The 17,723-nt window shown below is 43.2% G+C and overlaps 1 protein-coding gene across 9 annotated transcripts in view; it reads left to right on the forward strand.

Moving 5' to 3' along the window:
- Positions 1-16,702, forward strand: part of gapvd1 (GTPase activating protein and VPS9 domains 1) — a 30,631-nt gene extending 13,929 nt beyond the window's left edge. For 5 of the 9 annotated variants that reach the window (XM_035658024.1, XM_035658025.1, XM_035658027.1 and 2 more), the window contains 18 exons: positions 89-214; positions 356-529; positions 3,872-4,009; positions 5,291-5,425; positions 6,109-6,228; positions 6,534-6,611; positions 7,394-7,740; positions 7,928-8,015; positions 9,482-9,550; positions 9,666-9,794; positions 9,887-10,013; positions 10,116-10,228; positions 11,047-11,206; positions 11,369-11,556; positions 12,224-12,437; positions 13,010-13,082; positions 13,175-13,372; positions 13,677-13,817. In XM_035658024.1, coding sequence (XP_035513917.1) covers positions 89-214; positions 356-529; positions 3,872-4,009; positions 5,291-5,425; positions 6,109-6,228; positions 6,534-6,611; positions 7,394-7,740; positions 7,928-8,015; positions 9,482-9,550; positions 9,666-9,794; positions 9,887-10,013; positions 10,116-10,228; positions 11,047-11,206; positions 11,369-11,556; positions 12,224-12,437; positions 13,010-13,082; positions 13,175-13,372; positions 13,677-13,817 — 2,618 coding nt within the window. Of the gene's footprint in view, positions 1-88; positions 215-355; positions 530-3,871; positions 4,010-5,290; positions 5,426-6,108; positions 6,229-6,533; positions 6,612-7,393; positions 7,741-7,927; positions 8,016-8,819; positions 9,450-9,481; positions 9,551-9,665; positions 9,795-9,886; positions 10,014-10,115; positions 10,229-11,046; positions 11,207-11,368; positions 11,557-12,223; positions 12,438-13,009; positions 13,083-13,174; positions 13,373-13,676 lie in introns of those variants that run through there. The other 4 variants (XM_035658030.1, XM_035658021.1, XM_035658022.1 and 1 more) reach the window with 4 other exon arrangements.
- Positions 16,703-17,723: the final 1,021 nt, after the last annotated feature.

Below are 17,723 nucleotides of genomic sequence, written 5' to 3' on the forward strand. Positions count from 1 at the left end.
GTCACAAGGTCATAACTGGCCTATGAGCTAACAGCTGACTGACCCTATTACCTTGTGTATGTTTTTATTTATGATTTTCCCCCCTCAGGTCCATCCAATCGTTCTAACTCTGTGTCATCTCTGGACCTGGAGGGAGAGTCTGTTTCTGAGCTGGGTGCGGGACCATCAGGGAGCAACGGGGTGGAGGCTCTGCAGCTTTTGGAGCATGAGCAGGGTATGAGTGTGTGTTTCTGAATGTTGCTAATAAGTTGAGTTGAAAGCATTAACATATATTTTTCAGTTACAGCTACACTGTAAATGGATAAAAGATATTAATGAGCTGCCCAGTCTAACATATACTGTACGTCCCCTTCAGCCACCACTCAGGACAACCTGGATGACAAACTGCGCAAGTTCGAGATCAGAGACATGATGGGTCTGACGGATGATAGGGACATCTCCGAGACGGTCAGCGAAACCTGGAGCACCGATGTGCTCGGCAGTGACTTTGACCCCAACATGGATGAAGATCGGCTGCAGGAAATAGCAGGTGGGGCATGGATGTGGTACCTGTATTCAGTCAGCAAATTGATTGATCTGCACAGCCTGTGTGATCATGACACATTTTATGAGAGGAATTTGCTGCACACAGGGACTTTCTCTGACTGCTGATGAAGTAGATTTTGGGAAATGTCTTCACCTTGTGGTTTGTGGGTGAAATAGCATCAAAAGGCAGGTCTTCAGTTCAGCCTTGTTCTATACAGAAATGCATCACACCCCAAATGGTACTGCTGATACACATTTATGGCTGCTGCAGTTCCTCATGATAGTTTTCTGTGATATCAATAGTGCACATCATAATTACATTTGTTTACCCATTGAGCTGAAAGTAATAATATAGGTTATTATATTATTACTATATTATATATATTATAGGCAACTAATGATTATTTTCATTATCAATTAATTTCTTGATCATTTTCTTGATTAATTGGAAATTGTAAAAAAATGTTGATCGCTGTTTCTCGAAGCCCAAGGTGACATTCTCAAATGGTTTGTTTTGTCCACAACGCAAAGATTTACTGCCATATAGTCTGAAAATTTGAGATGGTGAAATCAGAGAATTTAGACATCAAAACAAGTAATCGATTATCAAAATAGTTGGTGATTAATTACTAAGTGATTAATAGACTCATAATTGCAGTTCTAAATATAGGCCAGTGCTTCTAGTTGTTTTTGTTAACACGATTTAATACAATTTTATATATATATAGGCAGATATATAAATTGTGTCTTTGTGTTCCAAATTCAGTGCCGTTGCTGTAATGCAATGTCCTGTCTCACTACCTAATCTTAACTTTAAATGATGCTTAGTTTGAGTTATACACTATACCAAAGTATTTACAACATGCTTTTGCAATTAAAGAAAAAAAAAAACTGAATAATAGCTGGTAATATCCATCTTTTGATTCTGAAGTTTGAGGATGAAGTAAAAGGTTTTATTGTACTGCCTCTCACTCTTAGATTTAACTGAATATGCAATTATCTTCCAAGTGATGGGATACACTAGTGAAGTGGGTGCATTTGATATAAAAATAGACTCTAGGGGCAAAGCAAGTTAATTTCTGCGTGTCTCTGGAAGTATATCCTGCAGTTAGCTTGAATTATCACAGTGGCAGTAGCTAATAAGTACATGCATGATCATAATGTGCTGATATATAAGATAAACATCTTCAGTAGATAGTGGAGGGCAAGTTCAGCCGCTGCACTCTGTCGACAGTAAACGCAGGTTGTAAAGATAACCTGCTCATCTAAAGTGAAAGCGGCTGTAGACAGAATGTTTGAGTCTTCATGTTATTCAGACCCCCATCTTCCTGACTCTTCTGCCTCAGTTTTTCTTTCGTCACAGCCTTCCCCCTGCCCATCTCTCTATCCCTCTTTCTCTCTGACATTCACTCAGTCCCTGCAGTCTTATTGACCTTGGTTCCTTCTCATTTGCATCCACCATTTTTCATTCTTCGGAATATGGCGTTGGGGGACTTTTCCATCATTAAGTGAATTTACAGCGATTTCCTTATGTGTTTTCTCCAAGGGATTGGGTTATGAGATGCACATTAAATATCCATTAATACCTCATTATCCCACTGATAAGATTACCATGATAATGAGGCAGAAATTCTAATTGTTTCACTTCTTGTTGTGCCACTCATTTAATCATCCACCTGAAAGACAAGTACTCTGCGCCCCTACCTTGAAGACTGTAAACACGGACAGCGGGATAGAGCTCTCCCACCGTCAATGAGAGCCCTGCCCCCGCCAACATCAGTACACACTGTTGCCTGGGTACTGGCATGCATGCGTGCTCATGGCGTGCGTGTGCCATGAAGTGGAAGTATGACATACCAGGGGGCGCGTCTACCACAGGTCGACTTCTTGGTCTTGAGCCTTGGCCACTGACTCCCACTCACACCTGCTAGCTCTTTTCCCCCTCCTCCGCATTCTTCCGCCTTGTTAAACCACGGCTTTCCAAATGGAGATGGAGGGACACTGTGCTGAGGACTTTGTGGGAGGGTGGGAGAAGCGGTAATTTGGTTGTGAGTAATGCTAGGCTTAATCAACAGCTCAAAGTCATGGCCCGGGAGGCCAGGGAAGGGTGAGATATTACTATTAACCTCTGACCTTTGGCACAGTGGTATATGTGCCTGTGGGTCCCAGCATGAAATGCATACGACCTCCAACTCTCTCTGTGTCTCTGTATGCAAAGCTCACCATCTGAAGCCCCATCCACACAGCATTCAAAGAGGGTTTCTCTACTAGTTCTGCTTACCTCAGGCCATTCCACACTGTTGTTTGAAAGTCAGACCCGAAGGCATACTGTAAAGGTGATGGGGCAGGTTTTAATTAAGATATAACATGAAATCAATCAATGCATTTGGTACCATATAGTGCGGAAACAATTGCTCACTAAATTGATGAGTGTAATGAAAGAAAATGAATTGGAATTTATTATAGATTGGTAATTTCAGTCATTCATCAAGCAAAAATGCCAGACATTTTCTAGTTTCACTGTAAATAGAATATCTTTGGGATTTGAGCTGTGTAGCAATTTGAAGATTTTACTTTGGACTGTGAGAGAGTAACAATTGTACCTCGATAACTGTAATATTGTATTGATTATCAAAAACGCCATTGACTTCTGTATTTAAACCCCCAACTGCAAGATAGCAGTGTTGTAAATGTAAACTGAATGAAAATAGACCCATGTTGCTGCAGGGACTACATAAATGCAGATCTCACTGTAGTGACAAAGTAAACTTTCATTTCACATTTCATGCAGGCATATGGTGGCGTGTTCTTTATACCATGAGTTTTCCTAAAATTAGATTTTTTTTTTTTAATCGCAAAGTATCGCAATATATTGAATCGTATCCCCTACATTGTGATACATCACCATACATCATCATATCACCAAATACTCACCAATAAACATGACTTTTTTATCATTATCATAGACAAAATGTATTAGTTTAGTTAGTTGCAGCCCTAGTATCATCTAAATGTGATCTGTTGTGGGATGGAGCATTAAATATGGACATGCATGAGACTTTTACCAAAGGCATAATTTCTGTAGCAGCAATCTCAAAGTTGCATGTTGCTCATATAAAAGATCTGAATAATTTATGAGAACTAATTACAGAATATGAATCAACACTGTGTCTTAACATCACATAGAGGCTGGGTAAAGTACAAAAAGGTGCCCTCAAGATGACTTTGTGACTGTAGAGGTGACTCCTTGCTGGTCCAACACTTTTCCAGACAGAAAAGCTGGTCCTTGCTGTGAAAGGAGGTTAACTCTTTGTCTCTCTCTCTCTCTGTCTCTGTGTGCTCCCAGGGGCAGCTGCAGAGAACATGCTCGGCAGCTTGCTGTGTCTTCCTGGCTCGGGTTCAGTACTGCTGGACCCCTACGGCTCCACCATCTCAGAGACCACAAGCGAGGCCTGGAGCGTGGAGGTCCTTCCCAGTGACTCAGGTAGGGAGCCAGGTTCATTCTGTTGTTCTAGACACCCTTTCACTCTTCTTTTGCTTTTCTCATTGTCTTCATCTCCGTGACGGTCTCAGATGTGCCTGAACATGTGTGTAGGCATGCATATTTATGTTTGTTCGATAGATAGGGGGGTGGGGCGGGAGACCAGGTGTGGTTGCACGCCATTCCATACCAAAAATGTGTGTGTGCATCTGTCATCATATTTGTGTGCACTTGCCTGTCTTTCAGGGCAGATCTGCCTGTGCCAGTAAAAGGCAGCTCAGGGTTTCCTTAGAGGGACCACCAGGTGTGTTTGCACCTGTGGTGGAGCTGTGGGGAGGGAAGCACGAGGACAGCAGCTGTCCTCAGTCGATGTACACGGTTACAGTTTTTTATCTGGCTTATCTTGACTTAACATTGCATTACTCTGAGGCTGGTGTTTATGTCTTGTATTGTTAGGACGATCACACAGGGCATCAGTTTACATCGGTTGTGCCACTCTGCCAATCAAAATGTGAATACAATCTTAGAAATCATAGTTTGCACTTTCTTTGTCTGTTTTTGCAAATTGAACATACAGTTCAAACCTTTTATTAATGAGAGATTATGTGCTTAACTCCCCCTTTTGAAAACCAGTGCTTTGTGAAAATCAGTAGAGTGTTTTATTAACCGCGTTAAGTGTTTCTTTGAAAAGCCTGGGCCTTATGTTAATTGAAGTAGTACACCACTTCAATATGTGCAGTGCAGAAATGACATGCATGAGTGTCTTGATTGCTTTTTGTTCCGTTTGTTGCCCCTGTTCTGCTCGGTAATAGCACGAGCGGAGGCTTGCTTCGAGTACAGCGCTTGTTTCATGGCTAGGCAGCAGAAAACTACACTCTGAAGAGCACTTCACCAACACATTATTACTAACGAGCATGCAAATGAGTACTGCTGTTAGTATGGAGCCTCTGGGTTCGACCCAACAGCTCCATTGGGTAGCCAAAGAATTGGCCGTACTAGCTTTATGGTTTGGTTTGGCAGTTAGAAGATATGATAATGTATGCTTTGTTTGATTTCATGCATATGTGCGCACTTGGTGTTTCCCAATAATCATAACGGAGGGGAGCGGTAGAGAGAGAGAGAGAGAGAGAGAATGACCATCATCTGTACAGTGGATTATGAGTTTCTTTTAAATTGTACCGCATCCACACTTCAAGTGAGAAAAGTACACATTCTGGTGTCAGATGTCTGTTTTTCCAAAGAGTTTTTATATAACTTTTTTTCCCCTTTTGGGTCCATTCGCAGAAGCCCCGGACCTGAAACAGGAGGAGCGTCTGCAGGAGCTGGAGAGCTGCTCAGGGGTTGGCAGTACCTCAGATGACACGGAGGTCAGAGAGGTCAGCTCGAGACCCAGCACACCAGGCCTCAGTGTTGTCTCAGGTATAAAGCTAACCTACTCTCTCCCCACCTCCTCTGCCTTACGTCTACTTTGTCTTTCAATAAGTTGCATGTCTGGCTTTGACCCTCTTCTCCTTTTTGTCTTCTATAAGTTGAAAAATTCACCTGCATTATTAAATTCTAGTTAAATATATAATAAAGTGACAAAAACTGCTTGTTTGCCACCCTCCTTGATTCTGTGTCGAGCGGTCATGTTGCTGGGAAGGTTGTTAACCAGTGTAATGGGGTCAGTGCGAATTTTTCTGTGTGACACAGGTTATTGCGGCTTGTCTTTTCTGTGGGCTCAGGTGGACATGCTATGTTGACATGCATGAAGTAGTATCCTAGATTAGGAAGCCAGCGGTGATGTTCCTGGCTCAGCTCACTGGAAAACGTCCCATGGGATCCGGCCGATGGATAGTCTGCATCTGATGATCACTCTTATCTGTGTCTTTCCTCTAACCCATGGGAGCTTACACTACCAATTTAGAGTTCCCAGTGGGTTCCCATCTCAGAGAGATCATGCAGTATAGTCTAAAGAGAAAAATATCCTTTTGTTTGAGAGACATTGAACATGCAGGTTCTGTTTTTTGACTTCTGCCAAGCCAAAGTATTTTACTGTTTTGAGTTGCTTTTGTCCTCAATGTCAACGCAACTGTTTTTGTGTTGTTGTTTTCCTGCTGCAGGTATCAGTGCGACCTCAGAAGACATCCCCAACAAGATCGAGGACCTGCGGTCAGAGTGCAGCTCAGACTTTGGAGGGAAGGACTCTGTGACCAGTCCAGATGGGGAGGAGTCAGGCCACGGTAGGAGAGTGTCACATCCCCGCTAGGCTAGCGAAGCCATCAGTCCAGTGTCTATCTGGTCCTAACAGCATCAGCCAGAGCTATCAATCCATGTCACCTTCACTGCTGCCACCAAACTAAATCACTGTTTTAGTTCTTAACAGTTGTCATTGTGCATCGGTAAATACTCTTTGTTAGCCTGGCTTTGGAGTCACATTGAGAGACTGAGCTAATATCTTTTTAACTTAACATTATAAACTTTTTTTAAATAACAGCATCAGTTATTAATTTAGTTAATTGTCTTGTATCCTCTTGCGTTTTTACAGGAGCACACCATCTGACATCTCCACCCTCACAGACCGATTCCTTACTGGCCATGTTCGATCCTCTCTCCTCCGCTGAAGGTAATTTGCGCTCCCAGAATGCTCTGCAGCCAATCAAGAGCTTGAAATGAGTGTCATTAAATCCCTAGCATAATGTCGCGGGCTCACAGAACAGCTTGAGCTCTGTGAAATTAACCAAAAGAGTGCCTGCGCCTCTCACACAAGCCTTACCCTAATTACTGGACATTTTATAAGTGAAATGTCATTTCATTTGGCCCATTTAATATCCCAAATTATTCTTAGCGGGCCTTGTCCCCGCGCAGTTTGTTTGCAATGCAGGTGGATATTGTGTGAGAGAGGAATGGTCGTGGCTGTGTGTCTGTGGCAAGGTGAAGGGATGACAGGTTGAGAGACCTCACCCCAGGCTCTTTGGCACTGTCCCCTTGTCCCACTGTGCTCATGGCACGAGTCTGCCATTGGAACCTTTTCAGGAGAGAGAGTGTACCCTTGGAACAGGTGGCCTACCTATACCTAGGGCTCATCTCCCACCAACATCTCTCTTTAGCACTCTCCCCCACTTTTGAGGTGTTTTTCTTCCACTGGTTTTGTTATGTTTAGCGACTACTTTTTAGAGGCAAGAGAGAGTTGCTGTTAGTTATCCTACTTGTAGAATTTCATTAGTGTATTTAAGGCTTTAAAAACAGTTAAACACAAATATCTACTTAGGGAAAAAAAAGTATTTGTGAAGCCTGTGCAGTGAGCTGCTCACAAAGTGTGCAGGGATGTTTAAATATCACCCATTTTCATCCGGAAAAGCTCCATCAACTCAACACCCTTTTATATTCTGTGTTTTATTACCTCAGGCTCCTCCACTGGAACAATAGTGAGGCCTAAAGTGCACTACGCCAGGCCCCCTCACCCTCCCCCTGATCCTCCCATCCCCGAAGCCAGTGCCCTGGGGCCGGAGACGCGCCACTCTCTCTTCACGCCCCACTGCCTGGCCCAGGCTGAACTGGAGCACACCAAGCAGCGCCACTCCTTCCCTGACAGGCTGGTCCGTAGCCGCAGCTCTGACATCGTGTGCCCAGGCCGTCGGCCCACAAGTGACCCCGGCCTCAACCGGCGGGTAGCAGTTGAAGAGCGCGACCCTGCTGGGGCCTTCTCCTTAGGACCGTCCTCATCCCCCAGCAAGGACTCCCTGAAAGGAGAGGTAATCAGCTGCAGCAGCGCTCTTAGTTATTGCCTGAGATGCTTGTCTTTTCATTAATGTTGCTGAGAAACAGCTTAAAAATTTAAAACTTAAGTTTCTCTTAAAGCAAGTTCATGGTGTTTTGTGTTTAATAATCTGCCTGCTAGTGTAGTGTGTGTAAGTGTATCTTGGTCATTTCCATCCAAAGGCTGAGGACAGGAAGGACAGTGACGATGAGAAGTCTGATCGCAACAGACCATGGTGGAAGAAACGTTTTGTGTCTGCCATTCCCAAAGGTAAGGAAACAAAACACTTGGTCATTTTAAGCATGTCCTCTTTCCTAAAGTGAAAAATTACCTTTTACACATTTAAAAGTGATCTGTTTGATTGCAGCGCTCCTTTATTTTTTGTTGCAGAAAAAAAAGTTCTCTTAATCACAACTGACAGGAAATATCACACTTTAAAGAGCAGAGCGAAAACCAATTTATAACGTGAGAAAGAGAATGATGATCCATGTTGTCCACTCCATTGCTGATGCTCCAGTTGGAAAATTATGTTTCTTGTTGTTTGAAGTTACTCCAGAGACGTGTCCGGTCCCTTTTCTCTCACGTCTCACTGGCTGCAGATTTATATAGACATTTCAAAGCTAATCAGTCATCAGAGGAGCTTTAGCTGTGTAGATTGTATGGCTGTAGCCCTCCCAGCAGTGCTGTCAGCCAGCGGCTAATGGTCATTAGATAGACCTTTCTGTCATCAGCACTGATAGATGACACATCTCTTGTTGCAGTTCTACTCTACAACCATCTCTCATACTTCTGTCTGGGAAATAATGAGCTGTGCCCACACAGAATGACTGCTTATTACTCTTTGAGATAATGATGTTTCTTAAGTAAACATTAAATTGATATTCATAAAATGGAGGACTGTGTGTACGTGGGAAAGTAGAGAGCCGTGAAGCCCAGACCACCAATCTCCCGCCAAGTCTCTGTAGAGTCCATTGTGTTTGTCCTGTTGCTCTGCATGGTGACGCACAGTCAGTAGTCCGGCAGAGCGGCAGCCTGTGTGTGAAAGGCCAACCCTGTCTGTTGTGTCCCTCACAGTGCTGTATTGGACGGCTGAGAGTGATGTCCCAGGTAACGCTTCTCGCTGTCGTCATTGAGCTAGCTTTACTGCTGGAGCCAGCGGCTGCGTGCCCGTGCTGCTTTGTATATGTCGCCTTAGAGCTGTAGAGCTGTGACGTGACATGTTCTTACGCCCACACTTCTCATCCATGCATCCGTTTTACCACCCTTTTGTTTTTATTTTGCTATAGTATGTTACCATTTTACTCCCTGGAATATACAGAATATCAATGTAGTTACCCCACCCAGTGTTTCCTGTGTGTGTGTCATCAAATTGTAGAATCTGTGTCTCTTGTTTGTCCTGTTTGCACCTTCGTGTTAATAGGATAAGCATCATTAAGCTTATTTACATCTACATCAACTGGACTTTTTATATTGAGTTACGGTGATATTCTGCTATGAACCGATTGTTTAATTCACCATTTTCGTGTTCCTTTGCTTTTTTCTTAGTAAAGTTCTACACAAGACTTTTTTTGGTGCTGTATGAGCATATACATCCTATATTTTTAGAAACCAAAACCATGAAAAAATACCAAAGATTTAGCTGTCAGTGGCTGTCAGCAGGTGACTCATGATCAGCTTGTCATCCAGTCATGGTGAAGGTGCTGTCAGCCCACCAATCACGTGTCTGTCCTCTACAGCTCCGATACCATTTCGGAAAAGGGACAAGCAGGAGAAAGACGACGTTGCCCAGGAGCGTATCCCACAAGGTGTGTCCTGGTTTGGTTTAATTACACTCCTAGTGTTGCTAAACGCATACTAAACAACGTATCTATTATGGTGGGTTGCATTTTAATGCTTCTTGTGTGTTGTTGGGTTTATCAGATGACCCATTGCCCAGACAAAGCTCTCAAGCGCAGGCAGCTGAAGACATCCTGGACAAGTACAGGAACATCAAGAGGACCAGCCCTAGTGACGGCGCCACAGGTGGAGCGTCTTATGATGGTACAGGAGGTCAGGAAAACAACACTCTTGCGTATGTAACCATTAGGCACACTTGCAGTAGATAAAGTGAGTAATTTGCTTATTTTTATATACGTCGACAGATCTTTGTGTTGAGGACAGCGTGCATGACTCTCCTAGAGATGACACTCTGCAGAACATTTCCACAGACGACCTTCTGGACTCGGCCAGCCAGACAGCGCGGCAGCATGACTCCAAGTTCTCCTTCAGGTCGGAATTCTGCAGAAAAACACAGAACCCAATTCACAAGCAATCGCTCAACACTTTCTAGTTTTCTTAGCAGATTTTTTATTTTTTATTTGTGTCTTCCAGTGATGCAAAGAAGAAGCTGAGGTTGGCGTTGTGCTCTGCAGACTCAGTGGCTCTGCCCATCATGGCTCCTGCAACCACACGAAATGGGCTGCCTGACCACCTGGACTGTGAAGGTAGGCATCCCTCGAGCATCTATGCTAAAATCAATCCTGTATTAGTGCTTGAATTCATAATAGCCTGCTCTTTGACTCCTTCTACACTGGAACTGAAGTATTACAGCTGCTTTTGCTTTCTCTTTTTTAAAAAGTGGGGACATTTAGGGCTAAACCATTTCAGTTGGTGGACAGGTGTTAGTGCTCCTGTAGAGACAAATAATTGGTGGTAACTGATCATTAAGCACAATTCATTTAAAACATGTTTAGAGTTAGACAGTGTATTAAATAGAACTTGCTGCTATCTGCTAGACTTTAGGTATCTTTGTCACAACTCTCCATAGGGAGCAGGGTACAAGCTCTTACTGTTGGCAAGCATCCAACCTGCTGAAAGTGTCCTTAAGCAAGACGCCAAATCTGTACCACCACCTTCACCTTCTGACTCGCCTTCCAAGGTTTGGGGCAAGGTTGGAAGAGTGGGGGATGTTAAAAGTGAATTCCCATATGGTGTCAGTAAAATATCACACTCTTACACCATCATACCACATAGATTCATATTGGTGCAGCATTTTATCAGTGAGTATTCTGATGCTGCACAAAATAAAGACAGACCTCCCAATTCTGCACGATGTCACCTTCACATCCTGAAGCAGGACAGTCGCAGGCAGAATCAAGTGACATCCTGTGAAATAGTCAACAGTAAAACCATAAGACTCCATCTTTGTGGCCATCAGTCACACTGTCATGTGAAGGCAGCAGGTTGATCAGATTACAGCAAGCAGCCGTTCCTTTGTGAGCGGCCTTGTTTAATGCTGTCTCCCTATCCTCCTCTCTCTCAGACAATGAGATCGTCTGCTTCCTGAAGATCCAGCTAGCAGAGGCCATCAACCTTCAGGATAAGAACCAGATGGCCCAGATCCAGGAGACCACGCGCTGTGTCAGCCGCTTCGACGCACGCACCTGCAGGAAGCTGCTTGCTGCCATCGCGGAGGATTACAGGTAACTGTGGAGGCCTGGAGAGACGGCGCAAGCATACTTAGCCCCATGGGTCTTTCATTTTGTTAGTTCAATGCATAATGCTGTTTTAGGTAACTACAGAGATGTAGGCAGCAGTACTGTGGCAATAATAGTACAAATGTATGTGTGTGTGTTTCCTTTTAGAAAGCGGGCACCGTACATAGCTTATCTAACCAGATGTCGTCAGGGCCTGCAGACCTCTCAGGCTCATCTGGAGAGGCTCCTCCAGAGGGTGCTGAGAGACAAGGAGGTGGCCAACCGCTACTTCACCACTGTCTGCGTCCGGCTCCTTCTTGAACACATGGAGTCCAAGATGCTTGACTTCATTAAAGGTATCTCTACATTTTTACATTCAGTGTAACCGTGAATCCCAGCCTTCCCGCCATTCTATTTTCTGCCACTTTTGGCTAATTAGGCATGATTTACGATGCTTTTCCCAAGTATTGCTTTAATTCTCTGCCTGACCTGGCTGGGTTCTGGCCCAAAACTGCTACCACGGGTTGGGCTCAGAGAGAATTAGAAAAATATAGATTTAATATTTTATTAATAATGTAAACAACTGTAATTAATGAGGGAATTTGTTAGTTATTAGTTTGTAAGTTTACTTTAATTAGGTATTTAACAGATATTTAATTTTTTTCACCGGAATTTCGTGTCGGCCTGAAAAACTGTCCATGGTTCACGCTCAGTTCAGGCTCACACAGATTTCTTTTTTTGGGCCCCATCAAAACTTTATTCCCAATATCACTCCCCAAATACAAGAAGAGAACAGGTGGTGGTGACCCCTACAATATGTCACAGATATGATGGGAGGATTGTTCTTCCACCAAGGAAGACTATTAAATATGAGATCTGAACATCTGAATTTATTTCCAGTCTTTACACAACATTAAAGCTCAACTTGACTCGCTTTAAAAACAATCCTGTTGTTGCACAGTAGAGGTTGCAGCTATGTCCTGTGCCGGTGTTACATCTGTTGGTTTCCCTGCTTCCCTCCAGCGTTCCAGGGGTGCACAGCATCGGATGACAAGACAGCAGCAGTGGAGGATTTTCTGCGCTACTTGTACGGCGCCATGGCCAGTGATGCCATTTGGCAGTACGCTAGCGAGGACCAGCTGCAGGACGCCCAGATGGCTATCGAGCGCAGCGTTATGAACCGCATCTTCAAACTGGCCTTCTACCCCAACCAGGATGGAGATATTCTCAGAGACCAGTGAGTAGCTGGAACAACACCAGTGCCACACAGTCCCAACAGGCAGTATTCCATTTTATTTAGTTGTTTTATGAAGATTTACAACCTAGGAAATTTTGGGGGGCAGCAGTGCTTTGCTCTGGCCTCCAGGACTGAAAGTAACATCAATCAGAATAGTGAATAGACTTTGATAGTGCACCTACAAAAGCAAGAGTGTTTAATCGGGTGTGTTGATAGACTGAGGTCTGAAACGTCTGTTCCTTTTTGCACTCATGCACTATTTTGCTCTAAATATAATGAGTTTTATCCACTTAATGTATTTGTTACAATAATTTAAAATGATGTCACACATTCAGAATATGCTGTGATGTGTGACAATAGTCATAATGTTCTTTCACCAAAGCCTGTATGCGTAGTATATAGAGTAAGTATGATGTTAAACTAGGAATGCTAATTTTAGCTGCTAACATTCCACAGAAAGGAAGGTAAATTCAAATAAAGTGCTTACTATTTAGATGGATATGTTTCCCTAGCTGTGCACTGTTCGACAGAATCTGCCTCTCTGTTGTACTGAGTTGTTTTGTCTCACGCAGGCTCTTCCATGAACACATCCAGCGGCTCTCAAAAGTTGTGACGGCTAATCATAAAGCTCTTCAAGTCCCAGAGGTATCTTCTTCGTGACACTTTTTTTCTTTACTTCATTGCATTTATGGAGATGGAAGAGACTTGATGAGGTATTTTTTTTCCCCTGGTTGCAGGTTTACCTGAAGGAGGCGCCATGGCCCTCTGCTCAGTCTGAGATCAGGACCATCAATGCATACAAGACGCCACGAGACAAAGTCCAGTGCATTCTGCGCATGTGCTCCACCATCATGAACCTCCTCAGTCTGGCCAATGAAGACTCCGTCCCTGGAGCGGACGACTTTGTCCCTGTACTTGTCTTTGTCCTCATAAGGGTAAGTCTGCTCTTACATCATCCACACTTTGAACACTAAGCTGTATTTTTAAACAAGCTCTTTAATTTGCAAGGATTTTTACCGTCTGTATTGATCACTTATTGACTTTTTAGAAATAACTAGTAGGAATAATCAGATTTTTTTACCCAAATGACTGTACTGTAACTGCAAGGCTCCATAAAGGCTACTATCTGCTCACCTGAGTGGATATATTTTACATATTTATGATTGTAATCTGTACGGCGTTGCGTGAGGTTCCTTCAGCAGCTAATGTGGGCCCATCCCCACATCTCCTCCCCTCCAGGCAAACCCGCCCTGCCTGCTGTCCACCGTTCAGTACATCAGTAATTTCTATGCCAGCCGGCTGAGTGGGGAGGAGTCCTATTGGTGGATGCAGTTCACCGCGGCGCTGGAATTCATTAAGACCATCGACGATCGCAAGTGAAGCAGAACAGCCACCTGTATGGGCAGACTGCGGGGGAAGGAGCCGGGAGACTGGGAGACTTCCCAACCAACTGCTCCCTCTGCACAGCTTATAAAACCTGGCCCTCAGCCTGCTCTTTATTTGTATAGCTTGTACATAGCCAGAGACGTTGAGAGATTACAAAATATATATTACTGTACGTATGTGGACAAATCCAGGTTTTAAGCCGTGGTGGAAAAAAAAAAAACGGCCTTGGGGGAAAAATTGGCAAGATGTTAACTTTGAACCTGATTTGGATTTTTCCTTATCTTTTTGTCTCTTTAATCATATTTCACTTTTGGGGTCTGTATTAGGAATTGTATATATATATACACAATTACCATTACCATTATTACATTAAATCAATCTAAAAGATAAGCCTATATAAAGGGACCAGACTTCCTTGATGTGATCACTGATCTTTTTACCCCCCCTGAGTGAGAGGGAAGGGCTTCCTATTAAATTACAATATAATATTTAATTAAATGCACTGTAACGTGGGGATTTACAGTGCGTGATAGTTACTGATGGGATTTAGTGACTCAAACACTGAGATCAGTTCACAATAACCATAGTACTCATAAGGTTAGTGTATCAAAAAGTAGGGCAGCTTATTTCATGAATTGTTTACTTCATCTTATTCCCAAAAACAAGTGTGTCAGTGACGATTTGGACATAAGGGCCCACATATTTATATGAAATAAAATGTATTTATTTCTGTAATTCTATTTAATGCTTTGTTTATCTCATTTAAGGAAAAAAAAATGCAAAGGCATATCATGCCCATTCAAGATGTCTGTGGCAAGTGGTATAAACTTGCTAGGAAAAAAAGCTTGAGTTAGGAAGGCACCTTAGCGATGAGAAAGCCCGTAGGTGGGGACGCTGGGCGGTTGTGATACAGGGTCGACTCATGCACAGAGTAGCGGTGGCATTTATGGAAATATTGAAAATAGTGCCTTTGATGTGGGGCGCTCTGTACAGGTAGTTATTTTTGACTTCTTTTCTTCTTCTTTTTTTAAAACCCAGCATAGGCATTATCCCCCACCCCTACCCTCCCCCCACACACACACACACACTCCAGTGGGCCAACCGCGCATCGCCACATCACTGATTGTCATGGCTCGGCCCCTTTAATGCACTTGAGTTTGAACAAATGTCCCCTTTGCTATTCTAGATCCTACCTCAGAGTTGAAACCAATAAACCTGATATCAGTCTGTACACAGTCTAACTGTCCTGCATTGGTTGACAACAGAGTACTGGATCATTTTTGCACTGGTTAAAAAATAATCAACACAAAAACAGTGAGGGGAAGGTAGGAAAAGTTGGATATAGAGCTGCTGTGATGCCTGTTGTGGTCACATCACCCTTAATTAACACAAGCCTTTGTTAGCGAACAAAGACGTTTTAGTTTGTAATCTTATACCTGAGATGCCACATGTGTCCTCATGGGCAGACTAGTGAACTATTGGATATTAGCTCTCTACCTCCTCTTAAGTTCAAGAAAGGGACTCGTGTTTATGTGCACTTATACTTCTTTTCTTTCTTTCTTTTTTCTCCCAATTTGGCGTGCTGTGATATCCCAGTGTCATTGTATCTTTCCAATTATAGTACAAGCATGTCTTTAATTATCCAGAAATGACTAAAACTCCTCTTCTCTTGAAATCCTCTGCTTCATTTTTGTGCACAGACGTGCCACGTGTATTATAGTTTTTTCCCATCACTTTTCACGGTAAACGACCCCACAGCACATTACACAGTAGGATAGAAGAGCAAATAATCAACACTATTGACTTGTTACTGACTTGCAGTTTATGCTAAAGTGGATGGTGTAGTACGTGAGTGTGGTTTTTATCTAGTCGAGTGTGTGTGTGAGACGATCGTGTGACTGCTTGACCCTCTGCCTCCTCTTGCATGAAGTCATTGGATGGTCTGTACATTCTCAATCATGATGAACAGTAGAATAGGATTAGTATCTGCCACAGGCCAGTAATTGAACCTGCAAGAGGATGCAAAGCTTCTCTTTGTGTCTGTGATACCTGCATATCAGAACTTGATGATTTACTTTGCACAAAACTGATGTGTTTTCCTGAACAAATTGACAGGGAGCAGTGCATTTATCTGAAATGTCAGTAACCTCTGGCCTTTTACAGTCATTTCACATAAACACATTGTGAGTAGCTAAGTTAAGCACCTGACTGTTACTCTTTCAAGCTGATGAGCGTCCATATTTATGGGGGCGACATCACAAATGCATTTTCATATCCGTCTACTGTAGCCAGATTTGTATGTGTCTGCGCAGTATACTTCCTCGCCGGGTCTGTGTAATCAATTTGATGAGAAAACCATGCACTGGAAAATCAAGTTGCAGGTTGCATCTATACTAATTAGGTTTATGTGATGTCACTTTAATTGGAAATACATACTGCACAAATCTGATGAAATTATTTGGACCTGGCTTATGTTTCAGCGTCTCCTCAGATAGCAGGTCGCAGCGGCCACACGTGACCCCGGCGAAGCACTGATCAGAACACACCGCGTCATTTCCACCAAAAACACACACGACTGCGAGAGCGGCTGCATTTTTAGCTGCGACTGTATGCAAACCACTGCACGGTGGTGTCAAGTAAACCGACTAAAGAGTTGTCCGTTCCTCAAAGCTTTACTGCTCTGCTCCCTGTGCAATTGAGTTTAAAGTCTGAGCAGAGAGAGAGAGAGAGAGAGAGAAAAAAGAGTTTTACATCTTACATCTAATTTTACATTTAATTGTAAGCTTGCACAATTATGACATGCGGGGAAAGCCGGTTTGTCTTTACTGTGATTAATGCATTATGTAATTCTTTAAAAACAATAAAAGAAGCAGAAGTTTTTTTTTTTTATTATTATTCTGTGGCTCCTGAGATACATTGTGCATTTCCACTGCCGGAGGAGAATGTCGAACCTACTGTACACGACAGCGTTCCATTATTCTGCAGCTCCTTGGACAGTTGTAGGTATATCTGGCCGACAGTTCACACAATAGAAGAGATGGTAGGGAAATTTATGCGTGGAATATAATTGTTAGTGGGGGCAGTGGAGCAGCATCATCCAATCTAGCAGCCACAAATAGCAACCTCTCAGCAAACATTTCATTACTGCTGACAAGTGTACGGTGGATTGTAATTGGAGATATCCCCTCATCTAAAAGCCCTCCTTACTTCACCGATTGCCTTCTCTAATACTCATCTTTTTTTCATCATAAACTTCTTCGTGGGGTGCTTTGTGTCCCCTGATGATATCTCGCAATTGTTAATTTAAATTCAAATTTTGGTGTGTGAAGTTAATTAGTTGCATAAGCCAATGGCTAGATGGGCCAGATTTAGAGATTGGATCTTTTGACTGTGTGGCACTTAGCTGATGTCAGATACAAGGAGGCTTGGTTTTATTTTGTATTATGCTGCTCCACATACTGTATTATTATTGGCTAATACCGACCTCAGTGGTGAACTAGAGGCAGCGTGAGCCTGTGCAGACATCACACACACACACACACCACCACACACACCCACACACACACACACAACACACACACCACACACCACAGAGGTGTAATATTACTTTCCAGTTCATACAAGAGATCAGTGCAGTGAAAGGTTTGCTTTACAGGTGATGGCAAGATGATCAAGTTTGAAGGACAAGAAGGAGGAGGAGGAGGAGAAGAGGGGTTGTTATATTGATTGTCATTCTGTTGGTTGAAAGACGTGAAGAGGCAACTGAGGTCTCCCCAGAGTGGCTTGTGGAGTGACAGAATGCTGCAGCTCCAGCGGGGCCTCATGCATTGACTTCACACCCGTTTGGTCTGGTACTCCTTGGTTGAAAAACACATAGAGGAACAGTGGAAAGAGAGAAAA

Source organism: Morone saxatilis, unplaced genomic scaffold (genome assembly GCF_004916995.1).
Source record: "Morone saxatilis isolate NCDOM2014 unplaced genomic scaffold, NCSU_SB_2.0 Contig16, whole genome shotgun sequence".
Taxonomy (NCBI): Eukaryota; Metazoa; Chordata; class Actinopteri; family Moronidae; genus Morone; species Morone saxatilis.